General features: G+C 40.8%; 1 protein-coding gene across 1 annotated transcript; it reads left to right on the top strand.

Moving 5' to 3' along the window:
• The first annotated feature begins 694 nt into the window (after positions 1 to 694).
• Positions 695 to 18105, top strand: SERPINB2 (serpin family B member 2). Its single transcript, XM_061399566.1, has 8 exons — positions 695 to 802; positions 5271 to 5450; positions 9709 to 9828; positions 11474 to 11602; positions 12243 to 12360; positions 15370 to 15512; positions 16199 to 16363; positions 16903 to 18105. The coding sequence occupies exons 2-8, from the start codon at positions 5280 to 5282 to the stop codon at positions 17305 to 17307; spliced, it is 1251 nt and encodes a 416-aa protein (XP_061255550.1). The 5' UTR covers positions 695 to 802; positions 5271 to 5279; the 3' UTR covers positions 17308 to 18105.
• Positions 18106 to 19933: the final 1828 nt, after the last annotated feature.

Below are 19933 nucleotides of genomic sequence, written 5' to 3'. Positions count from 1 at the left end.
AGCTTCTCTTTCATTACACATATCTTTTATCTATTTTTACTCCTTGGATTCCTTTGGCTGTATCTAAAAATCTAGTGATTTTCAGAATCATATTTTTGACATCACAAATTCCAATTAACACCTATAATTTACCCTCTTAAAAGTTAAAGTACACAGTGGATTTTCACTGTTGAATTAAAGATAAGATTTATGTTCTAAAAAAGGACAAATGAAACATTCTTTGGGTGTGGTTTGTGACAGGAGATTAGGGTGGAACCCAGAATTATTTTGGAAATTATAGCTTGAGAAAATGTAAAAGGGTTTAAAATAGAGAAATTTATAAGGAAAAAAAGTGTTTGTTTTTTTTTTCTTTCTCAAAGAATTGCTTGGGGGCTGTCTAGATTCAAAAGACAAAGGATTCCATTACTTTTAAGTATTGCAAGAAGCTCCCAGGCCATTCTTGGCAAAAGATAGAAGAGATATTGTAGAATTTCTTACGAGGAGAGCAAGTTATAGCAGGGAATGTTGAAACTAGGGCTGACAGATTTTAGTTAATTTTAAGAGGCATATGTAGGTATTGCCACATTCTTAGGTTTCTGAATGATGTCATCTTTCCAACAAATTTCTTCAATGATGCCTTAGCAAACAAGCATTTCTATTCTAATGATGTCTGAGTAAAATGTTGAATCACTCAAAGGATACAGATAGAGAGAAAAAAAAAATGCCATGTGGGAGGGGCAGAGCTTTATAAAACCAGTCATTGCCATGTCTGAACTCTAACAACGCTCAGAAGACCGTTTCCTGTCAGGCAGAGAAGAACCAGGTATTTCAGTCATTTCTTTGTCTCTATCTATGTAATAGGGTTTTATTTTGCATACTGGTATTATTAATATAATGAAAATTAAACTGTGGGATGTTTTCAGAGGATGAGTAAAAATTTCATGGTGTTTTCTTGTTTAGTTGCTTGTTTGAGAATATTTTGGTTCAAGATTTGAATTAAATTAAGTTAGACCTAATCTTAAATCTCAGAGACCAGCACATGCCTATGTAACATTCATCAAACCAAAATGTACATTCTAGTTGTGATGTCAGTTTTACCAAACAGCTCAGAATGTGTGTATCCTTTACTAGTTAGTGTTTGGCACTGAATTTAATGAAAATAGCCAGATCAATTAAAAAGGATTATTTTAGTAACTGAAAGTAATTTATAAATTGTGTATAAATATGAGAAAGACAAAAAGAGGACTCAGTTTTCATCTTAAACAACCAGAAATTAAGCAAAAAGCTGGGTGGTTCAATTCAATACCAGAATATACTTGTTGAATTTAGTTTGCTAATTGGTCAGTTTAGTGAAAGAGAAAGAAGAGCCCAGTTAGTTGCTGGATCGACTGAAGTAATAGTTCAATAAATAATTTAATATCCCATAAACAAATAACTTCATTATGAAAAGAATCAAGTGCAGAAAAGGTTTTTAATTTTGTGGGGGCAAAACTTGGTAATTTGGAATGGGAAATTTCCTTGAAGTATTGTTTTTTCTGTGTCATTAATTTTTCTGGTCAATTTCAAACAATTTACACTGTGTTGCTACAAAAAAATTCATCTAAAAATGCTACAGCACACTCAAATCTAACATTCGATGCCAGTGAGCAGGAGTGTGGCTATGGGTCTGAGCTCCTTGTCGCCTGTGCCAAGTTTCAGAGGCACATTAGTCAACTTGTGTTGCAGGAACTGACACAAACATCACAGAGACCAGCCCCACACGTGCTTTTCATCCGTTTGTTCCTCTAAAGATGATATTAAACGTTAGTTAGGAGTATGATATCTAGAAATTGTCGAAGTTGTGTAGCTCACTCTAGTGTTAAGAAATTCACAACAGGTGTTTCCTGTTCTGAGAGATTCTGATGTCACTCAGTGACTTCGATTTTACATGGTCTTAGGCAGACTCCCATTTAAATGCAAGGTGGACGTGTGGTAGAGTCAGAAGACACATACAAACACGTTATATATATATGGAGAATCCCAGGGACAGAGGAGCCTGGTGGGCTGCCATCTAATGGGGTCGCACAGAGTCAGACACGACTGAAGCGACTTAGCAGCAGCAGCAGCAGCATATAAAATATATTCATAGATTTCTACAAATATAAACTCCTCAAACCTTATTTGAAAGGTCTGTAGGAACAGCACTAGAGCTGGGATCAGAAGCTAGTGTAGGCTTTGAAACTAGCTGTGCTATGGACGTCTTCATATTCTCATTGGTATAACTTGAATTACTAGCTTTATCAGACAAGTAATTATGCAAGTTAAATAAAACAGTGAGGCTGAAGGAATTTGGTAACTGTGATATAGACATAACACATTATTTTTTATGTTAAATGCAGTTAATTGCACCTATCTGAAAGATAAACTTTAAATGTTTTTAAAACAAGTAAATACATCTGGGGTGATTTACTTTTGTCCTTACTCATTTTTTAAATTTTTTAAAAAAATAGTCACAGTCAACTGAAATTCTAATTTGGCATTAAAAGCCCTTACTGTTAGTTTGTCTTGACACTTAAATTTTGTTAGTGTCAAAGTGACTGACTATTCAGGTCATTATAAATAATTGGGTATAGGAGGGGCCTACATTAATTAATTAATTGGTCACACTGTGCAGACCGTGGGATCTTAGTTCACTGACCAGGGATTGAGCCCATGCCCTCAGCAATGAAAGTTCAGAGTCTTAGCCCCTGCACCACTAGGGAATTCCCAGGCTTAAGTTTATTTTTCTAGCTCTGATTCTTTATTTTTTCATACACAATAGAGAAATATTTATGCTATTAATTCTCTGTTTCTGAAATGTTTTTGAGATAATTTGCAAAAAAGGATCTACCCAGGAATAATTCATTATAAAGATGATTTTAAAATGTAGAAGGAAGAGGAAACAAATTTCTGTCACCCAGGTTAATCTGATCTCAGTGATGAAGCAAGCAAAAAAAGAAACTGACTTTTAAAAACCTTAATAAACCTTATAGAAGTATCAAAAACTGGCTTCCTTGCTCTTTTTATTTCCTCTTTCTAGCATTTCTCAAACCAGTAGCTGGGTGAAACTCTTACACATAGTAATTCACCATCAGCAAGTAAAGTGTAAGTGACATTGGACAGAGCAGGTTTCTGAAGCTTGAATCCCTGCACCATTACATACAAACTCTGTGACCTTTTATAAGTTACTTAACCTCTCTAGCGGAGAAGGCAATCACACCCACTCCAGTACTCTTGCCTGGAAAATCCCATGGATGGAGGAGCCTGGTAGGCTGCAGTCCATGGGGTCGCTGAGTCGGACACGACTGAGCGACTTCACTTTCACTTTTCACTTTCACGCATTGGAGAAGGAAATGGCAACCCACCCCAGTGTTCTTGCCTGGAGAATCCCAGGGACAGGGGAGCCTGGTGGGCTGCCGTCTACGGGGTCGCACAGAGTCAGACACGACTGAAGCGACTTAGCAGCAGCAGTAGCAGTAACCTCTCTAGGCATCAGGATGTAACCTCTATATACCTCACGCTGATCCTGTTGAATATCAAATATTAAAGGCGACAAGAAGACATGAGAGAGTTTCAGGGACAAATTTTATTGAATTTACTACTTTGTCTTGATAAAATACAATTGGGTGGTAACTCACGTGAGAAATTTTGATACAAATGCAATCACTTTCTTCACAAGAAATGTTCATGAACCGAATGTTCACATAAGACACCCATGGACTAGGGAGCCATGAGCCTGGAGACCCTGCTGAGGGAGTCCATGGCTATAGAGCGCCTCCTCCAGGGCCGCCCCCAGTGGCTCTGCAGCCACAGTCCCCAGAAGGCTTCCTGTGGAGTGATGAGTGTCAGCATTGCTTGGTATATTTATAGATTTTGGTAAGTGCAGGGTGTGTTTGAAGCCATTATGAAAACATAAGATACAATCTGTTGGCTAGAAACAGCAGGTACCCACCCACACCCAGGTGTGTCCAAGCATTTGGCTGCTTGTGAGTCTTAGGTCACGGAAATGTGTCTGTTATTTATCTTCAGATGGTGGATGATGTGTGTGTGTGAGCTCCATATATCCAGGACCACCCCTGCAGGGGGACCTGGTGTTGATTGCCCTGCTAGGGGTGTTGGGAGGAGGGGGCCTTTCCAGCACTCCCAGTAACAAACTGCTCAGCACAGGGGAGCTTTGGAAGAAAGGCTGTGGTGTGTGAGTCAGTGGAGGGGGCCTAGGAATGGGAGATAGGGCGATGTGAAACACCCACTCTTGAAAGGTGAGTCTAGGTCACTTTTAGAAAGGAGTTTGACCATCTCCACTGGGGCCAACAAGAGTATGTGTGCAGGCGGCATGCATTTGAATATCTGTGCATTTGCCTCTAGTGTGTACGATGGTGATGGTTTAGTCACTAAGTCGTGTCCATGGACTCTTGTGACTCTGTGGACTGTAGTCTACCAGGCTCCTCTGTCCATGAGATTTCCCAGGCAAGAACACTGGAGTGGGTTGCCATTTCCTTCTCCAGGGGATCTTCCCAACCTGGGCATTGAATCTGAGTTTTCTGCGTTGCAGATGGTCTCCTGCATTTCAGGTGGATTCTTTACTCACTGAGCCACCAGGGAAGGCCCCTGTGTGTGTATCTGTGTGTCTGTATGTGTGATGTGTGTTTGTAGGTACAACACTGAAGTTGAGAGTATGACCCTGGAGGTACCCACCAACCTGGCTTCAATTTCCAGTCCTGTTCCTTATAGTTGAGTGACATGGGTCACTTTTCTGATTCTCTCTGGGCAGTAGGTTTTTCCTTTGTAAGCACAAGAATAGCAGTGTCTTTCTCACAGGGCTTGTGTAAGGATTACCTGGTTAGTACAGGTAAAATGTTGAACACAGCATCTGTTGTACAGTTAAGAATTTAATCAGGGCTATTTATTGTTATTGCTGTTATTATCATTATTATGAGGTGGAGGGTCACCACACATCATAGGACTGTTCTCTGTATCTCAGGATCAGTTGTGTAATTTGCAGGATCCAGTGCAAAAGGGAAATGCAGGCAAGACCCCTTGTATAAAATCATTAAGGAACTGCCGTGTTGTGACAGCAGCGCATTGCACCGAGAGTGGAACCTTTTGTGGCTGCACAGGTCCCAGGGTCACAATGCTGCTGACCCTGTTCAGTGAAGGGAGAACAGAGAGGGAACCCCTGCCCTGTCAAGGGTACAGCCTGTACTATGCCGCTGACATCCTCAAAATGTTGAGTCATCTCGTAGAGCTGTTGCTTTTCCTCATTTTCCTTCCAGATTGAGACAATGGAAGAACTTAATGTGGCAAATACAATCTTTGCCCTCAATTTCTTCAAGCATCTTGCAAATACAAGCGCCAACACCCAGAATATCTTCTTCTGTCCCTGGAGCATCTCCTCCACCGTGGCCATGGTCTACCTGGGCGCCCGGGGCAATACTGCAGACCAGATAGCCCAAGTAAGTTTCTGTTTAAGTTCCCAATTGGGACTGAAGGATTCCTGAACTGAATTGAAGAACTGATCTGATTACATGCTTGTGGTATCTGGACTATAACAAAGTCAGCGGCTTGTGGAATCTTAGTTCCCCCACCAGGTATTGAATCCGTGTCCTCAGCAATCATCACAAACCATTACAGCATGTGTTACTTAGATTCAAATCTATAAAAGAGCCAAACCACAGAAACCCTCAATGGTTGATATAGCAGGAGGATTATCAGAGTTTCTTGTCCTACAATGTTAGAAATAGTTAATAGTGACCATATCTGACATCTGATAATGTTTATATTTTTCAAAGGATTTGTGTGCTTTACCTCTTATGGGTTTTAAAACAAGTGTCACTGACGTATGGGCAGTGGGACTAAAGCACCTATCCCAGGGGTTCCTCTGGTTTCTGTCCTCTCATCTCAGGCTCCTTCCATTTATGTAAAGAATTCCTCTTAGTGGTTTTGAGAGTGCTATGAAGAGAAAAAAAAAAACTGTCCCAGAGCTCGGTCTCTGCACTCTAGGGGAGGCACAGAGAGCACCATGACTTCAGAGGGCCTCAGCCAACATTCTCCACCCCGTGAGCTCATGTCAACAAAATGGGGCTGACGGGATGGCCAATCCTCAATGTCAAGGTGGTCAGGAGTGGCACAGCACTGTGGGGGATTTCTGTCAGGGCCACTGGCCTCCTTCCTTGGTGAATGGACACCAAGTCAGTCAAGGGACCCTTTCATTAAGTCTGGGTCTATGGAAGTACGTTGAACTAGTTTGCCTATACACAGCAATCAACCTATGGGATGAATGCAGCGCTATTAAAATTCACATGATCCTTCATGTCAATGTAGGGCAAAAGCCACTACAATATTCTAAAGTAATTAGCCTTCAATTAAAATAAATTAATTAATTAAAAAAATTCACAGGATCCTGTCTTCCCTGGGTCCGAGACAAGACAAGGTAATTATACCATTAAAATTCTTTCCTAGTCCCATTTATATAGACATTAGCATTGAATGCTATGAGTACAAGCTCTGGTTTCCCACAAGCATCGAGGCTGCTGTCAGTCACACCAGAATGCCGCTGGCTACTGTTGAGTTTCTTGTAAGAATCACACCTGAGTGTGTGAATACAGATAGATGGATACAGTCTTCGAGGTACACGGTGACCCATTTAAGACAGGACTTGTTCGGAGTGGCTCACACAGAGTGTTAGCCAATCTCACCGCAGGAGGAAATAGGATGGGAGCTTCGCTCTCTGTGTTTGTGAGAGTTTAAACGTGAAGACTTACGACAAAGCCCCGTTGCTCAACTCCCTGATACCAGCCACATTTTGCAAAACTCCTTCCCCTTTATTTTCTTTGCCTTGAAAAAATAAATAAATAAAGGCAGTGAACTCCATTAAAAACTTTAGAAAACATCAAGGACTTCATTTTTTTTTTTTTATTTAGTTTTTGGCCATGCTATGAGGCATGTGGAATGTTAGTTCCCTGCCCAGGGCTCGAACCCATGCCCCCTGCATTGGAAGCATGGAGTCTTAACCAGTGGACTACCAGGGAAATCTTTTTAAATGTAAAGGAATCAGAACCTTTTTTTTGAAGACAAATGCCAAACAAAGTGCTCTAGGTGCTAAAAGTAAAAACCTTGACTTTGATACTAGAGGAAAAGTAACTTATTGGTCACTCGGGGTACAACAGTTTTTCTGTGTTTGGAAGGTATTTTCTCCACATGGGACAAGGATTTTATATACAGTAGTTTTCTTGTAACTCTGCTACATGGGGAGATTCTAAAATTCAAAGGCAAATTGGCTTAATTCTCTACCAAAAAAGAGGAGACACTCTTTGGTTTGGAGGTGAAAGCCTGGACTTTGGGGACAGACCCTGCCTGTCTTTGGTTGATGGCTATGCCACTTACTAGGTGTGTAAGTGGAGACATTTAATGCTCTGAGCCTCAGCTTTCTTATTTTTTTATTTTACTTTTTAAGAACAGCTTTGCTGATTTATAATTCACATTTCATAAATTTCACCCATTTAAAGTTTATAATTCAGTAGTTCTTAGTATATTCACAAGAATTGTGCAGCCATCACCACAATCTAACTTTGGAATATCTTCATCTCCCCTAAAAGAAACTCTGTATGGTCTATGCCTATACCTCCCTGAACCCTCCCGATCTTGGAAGCTAAACAGGGCTGGACCTGGTTAGTACTTGGATGGGAGACATTCTGTACCCATGAACTATATTAATCTGATCATATGTAATGTGGATTGCTAACCACATATTTTGTACATTAGTTGCAGACCTCTTAAACACCATTTGATAACTCAAAAGAGTCTAGTGGTAACTGTCTTATTTTAAAAATGTGAATGGAAATATGTATCTGGCAAGATGGGTATGAAAATTACAGTTAACTGGAGAGGTACATGGTAGAACTAATTGTTTTCTTAGCTGATACATACAATGCCCCATCCAGGCATCTGAATGTTTTAGGAATTTATCCACAGAAAACAAAATCCTATGAGGTAGGTGCTCTGATTACCATACTCACTTTACAGATGAGAAAATCAGGGCAGGAAGAGGCCACACACAGTTGGGAACAGGTGTAGCTGGTAAAGCTAGAACAGTTGTAGTGGAAAAAAGGGTAAACAGAATAAATATATACTCTCTTACAGAGCACAGACAATTTGAGATTTGCAGGAGTATTTTTACCCAGCTCTTATCTTTAGGATAAGGCCACAGACCGGCCCAGGGCAGGCTGCCTCTCTGGGCAGGGTACCTGCCCCAGCCTGGCTCAGGGTCATTTCACATGCCCCACACTTGCAAGGACTCTTGCCATGACTCAAAAGGGCTTCAGTGCTGCCCAGAGACCCTGACTTATGGGTCAACTTCCTTAAAAGGTAGGACAACCAGAGAAGCTCTTACACAAAATAGTCCATAGTCCCCCTTGCGTAGCGGCAGTCAGACCGCTTCTTTTCAGAGAGTATTAGGTAGGAACTTATAATATATGATCTGAAGAGCAGAGAAAGATCCCAGAAATCCTAACACCTCTCCTTCTAGCCTAGAAATTCACCATCTGCTGGACAAACTTGCATTCCTTCCCTTGTCAGAACCTCCTCCATCAACGCATTAACCAATAAGCTCCTCCCTGCCTGGGGCCCTATGGGGCTGGGACCCAAGAGATGCTTGAGGTGGGGGTGGGTGGGTGGTAGCAGGGCCAAGCTGAGGGGTCTACGATATTGGAGAGGGGACCTGAACACCTTCCAGGGCAAATCTTTACCTGCCAGCTTCACTGTTAGCTGGATCTGCCACTTAGAATGTAAAGAAATTCACATTGGGACTTCCTGGTGATCCAGGGGCTAAGACTCTGTGCTCCCAATGCAAGAGGGCTTGGGTTTGATCCCTGGTCGGGGAACATGTGGAAACTAAAGATCCTGCATGCCTCAGCTAAAGATGCTGCCTGCCTCAACCGGGGGCAGCTAAATAAATCCATAAATGAAAATGTTTTTAAAAAGAAATTCATATTGTCTTCTGACTCCTGCCATCTGCCCCCAACATGGACAGAAGTGGGGGATTTCTTCATGTGTAAATAACATTTGTGGAAATGTTTTAGATGACCCCTGGTAATACTGAGCAACTTGTTTTTGTGCTTAAGATAGCTGTGGCTGCTAATTTTTGACAGATTAGAAGGGTATAAAGGGCTCCCCTTGTAGCTAAGTCAGTAAAGAATTTGCCTGAAATGCAGGAGACCCTGGTTCGATCCCTGGGTTGGAAAGATCCTCTGAAGAAGGAAATGGCAACCCACTCCAGTATTCTTGCCTGGAGAATCCCATGGACAAAGGAGCCTGGAAGGCTACACTCCATGGGGTTGCAAGAGTCGGACACGACTTAGCGTCTAAACCATCACAGAAGGGTATATCATGTAAGGCCACTGGATAGAGAGAATAAAGGTCAGGAGTTAACCTTGCTACTTCTTTCAAGGCAATTTATGAGTTGAGTGATAATTTAATTAAAATGTTATAAATCATCTCATAATAAAGAAAAATATTGTCAAAATAGCCAGTATTTGAATTAGTATAAAATAACTCATGCTAATTCCTATGAAGGGAATCTCACTGACTTGTTGCCCAGATACAAAGGCAGGGAACTAGACGTAGGACCACCAAGAGGTACCTGACAGCCATTGATTTAAAAGCTAAATAATGCAGCAGAAAAATGTACCCAGTTTTCTCGAATTCCAATTGTAGGTGCTTCAGTTTAACCAAGTTGGAGTCCACAAAGGCACCCCAGTGACCCCACAGAGCCTCACCAGTTGTGATTTCACGCAGCAGATCCAGAGGGACACCTTTCCTGATGCTATTTTGCAGGTATCTGACTCATCTGTTCCTAGTTCTTTTGTATTTTGCTTCCAGAAACTTGTTATAAAGTCACAATATTTATGAAGAAACCTAGTACAATGTCCACCTTTTACAGTAGAAAACTAAGACTCACAGTCCTTGAGTGAATATCTTACGGTCACTCTGATAAGGAAGGGCAGAGCTGGGGTAGAATCCAGGTTTTATGACTTCCAGGTCAAGACTGTTTCTAAATTCTGTCACATCACTCTGCCATTAGTTGGGTATGTATAATGTATTCTAAAGCCATTGTAGAGACTCCTAGAATATACGTGTGAATGCAGATTTCCAGAGTCAAGGGTGACAACTAATTGAATAATGGAGATGGCCAGGCTTGTTGACTTCGGGAGACGTCTCTGACCTTCACATATCCTTTATCTCCTCTCTATCTATCCAGGGCTTCCCCAATGGCTTAGTGGTAAAGAATCCGCCTGCAGTGCCGGAGACACAGGACATGTGGGTTCAGTCCCTGGGTGGGAAGATCCCCTGGAGCAGGAAATGGCAATCCACTGCAGTCTTCTTGCTAGAAAAATCCCATAGTCAGAGGAGCCTGGTGGGATACAGTCCAAAGAGTCTCGAAGAGCTGCATACAACCAAGCAACTGAGCATGAGCACACATCTATCTATCTATTGTCATCATTATGATCATCATCTACTATCTATCAGTATCTATCTCCCTATCTGCCAATCTATCATCATCATAATTAGCAACTGAACAGTAACAATCTATCTACCTATTTATCGTCATTATCATGATCATCATCTACTATCTATCTATCATCCATTCATCTAGTCTATCTCAGATTAATAATATCTTTTCCCAGTAATTCACTTCCGTAAACACCAGCCATCCAGCTACATTATAAGAGGCTGGTATAGGTGGGCTTCTGTTGGTAAACAATTTCCACTATCACACCCCTGAGTTAGGTCATGGGGAGATACCTCTCACAGGTTCCTTCCTGGGAATGCTGATGCTCCACCTGCCTGTCACCCAGGGAATTACAGACTCAGGATAGAGAGAGGGCCTCTTCAATATGGCGATTCTGCCAGGTCTGGGTGGACAGCAGGTGGTCCATCTTCAGGGCTCTGACCTTGGCTTCACCCAGCTGTTTCTGTGACTAAGCCCTGTGTCTGTCATCATGCTTGCAAACTTCAGGTTGAGGATTGGAATTCCCCTCAATTTTATGTTTTCTAAACTCCAGATTTTCCATTCCACAGACTACCCCTTAATTATGCCATGGGACTTGTTGAAGTTAAATAAATATTTAAAGAACATTTCTAAGGTGACATTTTAATATAATAAAAATTGCTTAGTGACTTTATAGTTTAGCTAAAGTATCGAAGGAACCTGACTTTTTCTAGGATCTCAGTTCTGTCACAGTTAAATCCAATCCATAGGCAGAGCAAAATCTGAAACAAGTAAAAACTTATCTGATAAATTTTAATGTACTACATCTATACCAACAGTATTTCCTCAGAGTTACCTTCAAAGTGACAGAAAAAAGTATATTTTAATACAGCATTTTATTGATATCCTAGAAAAAAATACTATTGCTTCAGAAATATCTTGTTTAGGAGTCCTGAGTTATATAAAATGAATCCCTCCTTTCCTTTTAAGGCACAAGCTGCGGGGAAAATCCATTCATCCTTCCATTCTCTCAGCAATGCCATCAACGCGTCCACGGGGGAGTATTTATTGGAAAGTGCCAATATGCTGTTTGGAGAGAAGTCTGCAAGATTCAAGGAAGTGAGTGAAACCTGCGATTTAAATGTCAGGGCCCCAAACTTGCAATGAGGTCACTTTCAAAGCTGTTTTCTCTGATTCATTCCCAGTGGGTCAGAATTCCACTCGGGCTCGCTAAGGCTCTGCGAGTCCATGGGACAAGATCCAATGCAGTTATGCTTACGCTCCCTCCGTGGGTGCTTCCTCTTTCTACTGTAAAAACCGTACGTGTAAAATCACAAGTCAGGAGGCGGACACAGCTATTCCCAGAACCGCTAACCCCACGCCCAACCTCTCCTTCTGTACTCTGTTCATAATGCACAGTAGGCAGGAGAACAAGTGCAGTAGGGACTGGATTGGGGTGGGGGGGCGGTCAAAAGAGCGCATAATCAGCGCCCCAGCCACCCCGCTACCCATTCTTCAGGCTCCCCAGTCTTGACAGGAAACCTGTAATTTACAATTACACCATTGCTTGTGGGGTATCCAGGAGAAGGGCATGGCAACCCATTCTAGTATTCCTGCCTGGAGAAGTCCATGAACAGACGGAGCCTGGTGGTCCACAGTCCATGGAGTCACAGAGTCCGAGGCGACTGAGCAAGTAACACTTTCACTTGCTGGGTGTATAGTCTATGTAACCTTTGTCATTATTGTTTTCACTTTAAAGGAATACATGCAACTCTCCAAGAAATATTACTCTACAGAACCCCAGGCGGTGGACTTCCTAGAACGTGCAGAAGACACCAGAAAAAAGATTAATTCCTGGGTCAAGACCCAAACTAAAGGTAAACCCAAGGAAATAGTTTCTGCTCTTCTTTCCAGATAGAAAACTCTGATTTTTTTTTTTTTTTTTAAGTCCTTAAACTTAACTCTTAATCCCAACCTTAGTTATTTTGGCTAATGTAACTTGATACTTGTGGAGCTTAGTGGTATTTTAAGTGAGAAAAAAAAATAACGGAGGCATCCTAATAGAAGATATATATTCAGAATTTCAATAATCTGGTTTTGGATTATTACCTTAGAATAGAATGTAAGAAGAGGCAGATCTTTTCTAACATAGGAAATATCAGTACTGAAATAATTGTGACTTTATGTTCACTATGAACAAACGTAAAGAACAAAGGCACAGTTGTCAACTGAGTAATTGGTGTGAGAATATCAGCAATGGAAAAAGGAGAGACCATAAAATCTTAACTCTTTCTTCTATTGCACCATTCAGAGTCAGTATGTTGTCAATTTCTTTCAGTCCCTGCTTCATCTGTCATTGATCATCTAAGCTATTTCTACCTTGGTTACACATGTCCTTGGTTCTTAACTGACTCATCTAAGATGCCACTATCGGTTAGTGGTACATCTGGGGTTCCCGCTTCTTCTGAGCTTTAGTCTAATTCTGGAATTCTTCAATTTAATGCTCAAAGAGTTTGATATCTTAATGCATAAAACATATTTTCACTTATCTCCCATGTTTATTTATTTACTTTTAAATACATTTTTATTTGGCTGTGTTGGGTCGCAGTTGTGGCATGTGAAATCTAGTTCCCTCAACCAGGGATTGAATCTGGGCCCTTGGCATTGGGAGCATGGAATATTAGCCACTGGACTACTAGGGAAATCCCTACATCCTATGTTTAAAACATTATTTCAAGTCATAGTATGCTATCCTGCTTTCTTAGCTACCATAATAGAAAAAAACACTTGTATTAAGTTCTGTAGAATTGAAAAAAGTATTATTTCTCTAAAAATAGTTGACCTACTTCAGTTCTTCATTTCTAGATTTTTAAATTACTGCTTTAAAAGACTGAAACACCACTGACAAAAAGAAAGCAGAGAAAGTGAAGATTTAACAGAAATGAAAGTCAAAGCAGATTGCAAAATTAAAGAGACACATGAAAGCTTTGCTTTTTTGAGAACAGCAAGAATTTCTCTTCTTTCTAAGCATTTGTGGTGAATGGCTATAAATCAATGAGTGGAATTGCAAAAATGCCAAATAGTCATTTGGAATGATTTTTATAATAATTTGAGAAAATATTTCTTTTTTCCTTGTTATGATCAAATACTATGTGTCACAAAGTTAAATAAAGTCCCAGCAGATTTCCAAGTGAAGTGAAGTGAAGTCGCTCAGTCATGTTCAACTTTTTGTGACCCCATGGACTGTAGCCCACCAGGCTCCTTCATCCATGGAATTTTCTAAGCAAGAGTACTGACCTTTTCACTTGAGTCTCATATCTGTCAGTAGAAATGGAAGATGGTGGAATTCTGACCGGTTCTCAAGCATTGTGACCTTGGAAAGGTTACTAATATCTCACTATAGTGTCCATTTGCATTGTTGTTCTGTTGCTAAGTCTTGTCCGACTCTGACACCCCATGAATTGCAGGATGCCAGGCTTCCCTGTCCTTCACTATCTCCTGTAGTTTGCTCAAACTGATGTCCATTGAGCCAGTGATGCCATCTTACCATCTTATCCTCTGTTGCCACCTTCTCCTCTTGCTGTCAGTCTTTCCAGCATCAGCGTCTTTCCGAATGAGTCAACTCTTCCCATCAGGTGGCCAAAGTATTGGAGCTTCAGTTTCAGTATCAGTCCTTCCAATGAAGGGTTGATTTCCTTCTTGTGTAAAATGACACCAATAATACTTCCCTTACTAGAGTGGTTGTGAGGTTAAATAAAATAATGTGGTTGAAATACTACAGAGCAGGTATTCACTATAAATGGGCTGTTTCTTAAATTAACTTAAAAAAAATCACACTCAGATATTATTATTTCTGGGAACTTTTTTGGGCTCAATCATTCACTCCCTTCTCTGTGTTGTCACAGTTCTCTGCATTATTCAGCTCTCTTACAGAACTAATTGCACTTTTTTTCCTAAATGATTTAGAATGTCGCTCCAGTATTCTAAGCCTCCCCAGGACAATTCTTCCTTTATTACTTAATGGAATCTGTGCTGTTCCTTATGTAGGTCTATCACAACTTCCAAAACATTGTTTTTGGGTGAATCAGTAGATCCATGGGCTGTCAAGACCAGATCTAGAAGAAGCCCTAGTGACTTACTGGGGAAATGCATTATTATATTCCTTGTTAGTGTTAGTCACTAAATTGTGTCCATCTCTTTGCGATCCCATGGACTGCAGCCCACCAGGCTCCTCTGCCCATAAAATTCTCCAGGCAAGAATACTGGAGTGGGTTGCCATTCTCTTCTCCAGGGGATCTTCACCACCCAGGAACCGAACTTGGGTCTCCTGTATTGCTGGCATATTCTTTACCATCTGAGCCACCAGGGAAGCCCATTATATTCCTTGAGTCCCTTTTTCACTCCCATCTGAATGAACTAACTTCATATAACTACAAAACTTTGAGAAAACAGTATAAAAGGAATTTAAAATTTTCTGGGACTTTTCTGGTGGTCCAGGGGTTAAGACTCTGCACTCTCAAAGCAAGGGATGCAGGTTCAATTCATGGTCAGGGAAATAAAATCCTGTATGCAGCACAGTGTGGCCAAAGGAAATAAATTTAAAAAAGAAACTTTAAAAAAATATTCCAAGTCTGATAGTAATTCTAAATCATAATTATATTACTTCTTTATTTTCTCTTGAAGTTTGGAAACCTGAAAAATTTGGTCTGGGTTTTACTTATGATTTAAATAAATTAAGAGAAAAATTTGAAAGTGACTATCAGCATCTCTTCAGAGTATGATAAATGTGGATGCTGAGCTTGATGGTGACTCAAAAGACTCAAGAAATCATAATGACTTTATAATTGTTAATCATAAAACCTAAACATATATCATATTTTCTGTAGGCAAAATCCCAAACTTGCTACCTGAAGGTTCTGTTGATGTAGACACCAAGATGGTCCTGGTGAATGCTGTCTACTTCAAAGGAAGGTGGAAGACTCCATTTCAGAAGAAATTAAAAGGACTTTATCCTTTCCGTGTGAACTCGGTATGAAACAATAACAACAAATTGAATTTTCTTAACATAGAGTTTAGGGCCTTTGACAAAATAGAGAAAGAATAATTAGGGACCACTCATTGATATCCATGCATGATTTGCTATTAATAGTTATATGTTATGCGCACTGGATAGTTTATTGACTCTTTTAGTTTACTGAATAGCACTCAGTAATTTTCTGAGAGGCCTTATGAGTAGTGGTGAAGACCATGGGCTTTATAATTACACAATTCTGGACTCACATTTAGGCTCTACCGCTGACCAGCTATGATGTTACTTCTGGTTCATGCATTCCATTTTTTGATTTGTGAAACTAGTATGATAATTTCCAACCTAAAAGGTTGTTATAAAGATTCAATGAGATTTTGCAGAGTTCTTGACCCCTAGTAAGTACTGAACAAATGTTTTAGTATTATTATAACTGTCCGTCTTATTACTAATGGGTACTATCTTGAAAATAACGAAATAGATCAGAATCACTGTGAGAATATGCAAATAATAAATTTTATTTTTTAAATATATTTTGTCATTTCTAAACAAATTTCAAAACAAATTTATAATTTTTGAAAAACATATTTCTATAGCATGAAAGCATAACCCATTCTCTTTTATGTCTGATTGTAAATCTTTTGACATCTTACTATCAACTTTCATATTTTACTTTTTAATTACTTTAGACTCAGCGCAAATCAGTAGAGATGATGTTCCTGAATGAAAAGCTAAACATTGGATACATAGCAGATCTGAAGGTCCAGATTCTAGAACTCCCATATGCTGGCGATGTCAGTATGTTCCTGCTGCTCCCAGATGGAATTGCTGAATCCTCTACGGGCTTGGAGATGGTAAGAATTCCAACTTCCATTGTTTTAAACTGCTGGGGCTAAACTCACCCTTGCACACGTCTGCTGTTGTTGTTGCTATTTAGTCCCTAAGTCAGGCCCAACACTTTGAGACCCCCTGGACTGTAGCCCACCATGCTCCTCTGTCCATGGGGTTTCCCAGGCAAGATTACTGAAGTCGGTTGCCATTTCCTTCTCCAGGGGATCTTCCCCATTCAATAATCAAACCCACGTCCCCTGCATTGGCAGGTGGATTCTTTATCACTGAGCCATCTGGGAAACCCTTGAATATACCTACCCCTGAGGAAATGGTGTGCAGTTTGAATTCGTGAACTGGTTTGAGAGGAACTGTGCCAGATTTCCCATTGTCATTCATAAGTCTTAAACACATGTCATACATGCTATCTTCTTGCAAAATTTTTACCAAACTATTAAATTTTAATATCACCTACAATATCGTGAAGTCATTGGTTGTCAACATTAGAGGTTGTTGTCCTTCTCTGCTAAGCATTCATTGTTTTTTTTATGTTTTGGATTCATAGCTAGAAAGTGAAATCACCTATGACAAACTCAACAAGTGGCTCAGCAAAGACACCATGGCAGAGGATGACGTGGTGGTGTACATCCCCGAGTTCAAATTAGAAGAGCATTATGAACTCAAGACCATTCTCACAAGCATGGGCATGGGTGATGCCTTCAGCCAGGGCCGAGCCAATTTCTCAGGCATGTCGGGAAAGAATGACCTGTTTCTGTCTGAAGTATTCCATCAGGCTTCGGTGGAAGTGAACGAGGAGGGCACTGAGGCTGCTGCCGGCACTGGGGCCATCATGACAGGGAGAACAGGCCATGGAGGCCCGCAGTTTGTGGCAGACCATCCTTTCCTCTTCTTTATCATGCACAAGATAACCAAGAGCATCCTCTTTTGGGGCAGATTTGCCTCACCCTAAATTGAAAGTTTCTATTTCTGCACAGGAATTTGTAAAATGAGTGTAAGCCTCAGGATTTCTCCAAGTGCCAAAACTTCTCTGCATGTTTCTGTTTTTCTGAAATACTTTTATTACACACTAACTAGAAACACAGACATAGCGTGACATCTGTGAATCATAACATTACCCCCCTATTAATCATTTGGCCTTCTAAAATGGGATGATATCTCATTTAGTTCTTTCTTACTCTCGGTTTATTTTATAGCATTAACTTTTACTGTATTATTTATTATTTTATATACTGTTTTTTTTTTTATTATGGTCGCTGTCTAGTATAGGTGATACATTTACAGAAGCCAGGTATCACTTATTTTTCTTTCTAAGGAAAAATATGTATTTGTGGGCTTCCCTGGTGGCTCAGAGGATGGAGAATCCACCTGCAATGCAGGATACCTGAGTTCGATCCCTGGGTCAGGTAGATCCCCTGGAGAAGGAAATGGCTACCCACTTCAGTGTTCTTGCCTGGAGAATTCCATTGACAGAGGAGCCTAGCAGGCTACAGTCCATGGGGTTACAATAAGTCAAACATGACTTAGTCACTAAGCATGCATGCATATGTATTTGTTCTTATAATGAAGGATAAGTAGGCGGCTTTCCATGACCTTTTGTAATAGAAGCCTAGAAGAAAGCATTGAACAACAGGGAAATACATATTGTGTGCATTTCTAAACAAATGTCTAGCATTATGTATCACATACATGTGGCTGTAACTTATGTAAGGTTGCAAAAATATAGAAATAAACCTATTTTCACAAACCATTTGCTTGTTTACATTCTACTAGGTCTTTAGGTTATAAGACCTGCTTATCTTGTTTCTCAGAAATCAGGCATCACAGGTCATTTGTGAGACCCAAGCAAACAGAATAAAGGAGCCAAGGGAATAACCAACTGCTTTGCAAGGGGCCCCAGTGTTGGGGGTGGGGAGGAGTTGGGTGAAAGATTGATTAGAACTGCCTTCTCACAGCAGAAAAACGTCTAGAAATTCAAAATGATAGTTTGGGTCAGAGTCCTTTGGGGACCCCTGTATTCAAATCAGAACATCAGGAATAAACACCGAGTCTAGTGGTTGCAGACATAGCATCAAGGTCATAATCACTGAGTGAGTTGACAGAGAGTTCAGAGGGGTAGAGATGAGCTGGGCACAAGGGTGGAAAACACCCTTGTTTTCTTATTTTAAGTGTGTTGCTTCAAATAGCAATGAACACTTTTGAGTGGATCAGCAGCAGAGAAGAACATAATTTAAGTCTTGAGAACTAAAGAAGATCTGAGGATTAGGGAGTTTGACCTGGCTGCAGAAGTGTGGCTGGATCCTGAAAATGCATTCCAGGCATTGACCTCTTTATGATGAAAGCCATGGATGGGTGACCCACTGGAGCATGGTGGCTAAAGAGGTAGCCTCATGACTTTGACTTCAGTTCAGTTCAATTCAGTCGCTCAGTCGTGTCCGACTCTTTGCGACCCCATGAATCGCAGCACGCCAGGCCTCCATGTCCATCACCAACTCCCAGAATTCACTCAGACTCACGTCCATCGAGTCAGTGATGCCATCCAGCCATCTCATCCTCTGTCGTCCCCTTCTCCTCCTGCCCCCAATCCCTCCCAGCATCAGAGTCTTTTCCAATGAGTCAGCTCTTCGCATGAGGTGGCCAAAGTACTGCAGTTTCAGCTTCAGCATCATTCCCTCCAAAGAAATCCCAGGGCTGATCTCCTTTAGAATGGACTGGTTGGATCTCCTTGCACTCCAAGGGACTCTCAAGAGTCTTCTCCAACACCACAGTTCAAAAGCATCAATTCTTCAGCACTCAGCCTTCTTCACAGTCCAACTCTCACATCCATACATGACCACAGGAAAAACCACAGCCTTGACTAGATGGACCTTTGTTGGCAAAGTAATGTCTCTGCTTTTGAATATGCTATCTAGGTTGGTCATAACTTTCCTTCCAAGGAGTAAGCATCTTTTAATTTCATGGCTGCAGTCACCATCTGCAGTCATTTTGGAGCCCCGAAAAATAAAGTCTGACACTGTTTCCACTGTTTCCCCATCTATTTCCCATGAAGTGATGGGACCGGATGCCATGATCTTCGTTTTCTGAATGTTGAGCTTTAAGCCAACTTTTTCACTCTCCACTTTCACTTTCATTAAGAGGCTTTTTAGTTCCTCTTCATTTTCTGCCATAAGGGTGGTGTCATCTGCATATATGAGGTTATTGATATTTCTCCCAGCAATCTTGATTCCAGTTTGTACTTCTTCCAGTCCAGCGTTTCTCATGATGTACTCTGCATACAAGTTAAATAAGCAGGTGACAATATACAACCTTGACGTACTCCTTTTCCTATTTGGAACCAGTCTGTTGTTCCATGTCCAGTTCTAACTGTTGTTTTCTGACCTGAATATAGGCTCCTCTGGAGGCAGGTCAGGTGGTCTGGTATTCCCATTTCTTTCAGAACTGTCCACAGTTTATTGTGATCCACACAGTCAAAGGCTTTGGCATAGTCAATAAAGCAGAAGTAGATGTTTTTCTGGAACTCTCTTGCTTTTTCCATGATCCAGCGGATGTTGGCAATTTGATCTCTGGTTCCTCTGCCT

The sequence above is a fragment of the Bos javanicus genome, chromosome 24 (assembly GCF_032452875.1).
Source record: "Bos javanicus breed banteng chromosome 24, ARS-OSU_banteng_1.0, whole genome shotgun sequence".
Classification (NCBI taxonomy): Eukaryota; Metazoa; Chordata; class Mammalia; order Artiodactyla; family Bovidae; genus Bos; species Bos javanicus.
Note: the sequence above shows the minus strand (reverse complement) of the source record. Positions and strands in the feature narration are given on the sequence as shown.

Excerpts from the sequence above, each read along its gene's own strand:
- SERPINB2 (XM_061399566.1), top strand. The coding sequence starts at position 5,280 with ATGGAAGAACTTAATGTGGCAAATACAATCTTTGCCCTCAATTTCTTC. Across the intron at positions 12,361-15,369 it reads GGTCAAGACCCAAACTAAAG|GCAAAATCCCAAACTTGCTA; the intron begins GTAAACCCAAGG and ends TATTTTCTGTAG. Across the intron at positions 15,513-16,198 it reads ATCCTTTCCGTGTGAACTCG|ACTCAGCGCAAATCAGTAGA; the intron begins GTATGAAACAAT and ends TAATTACTTTAG.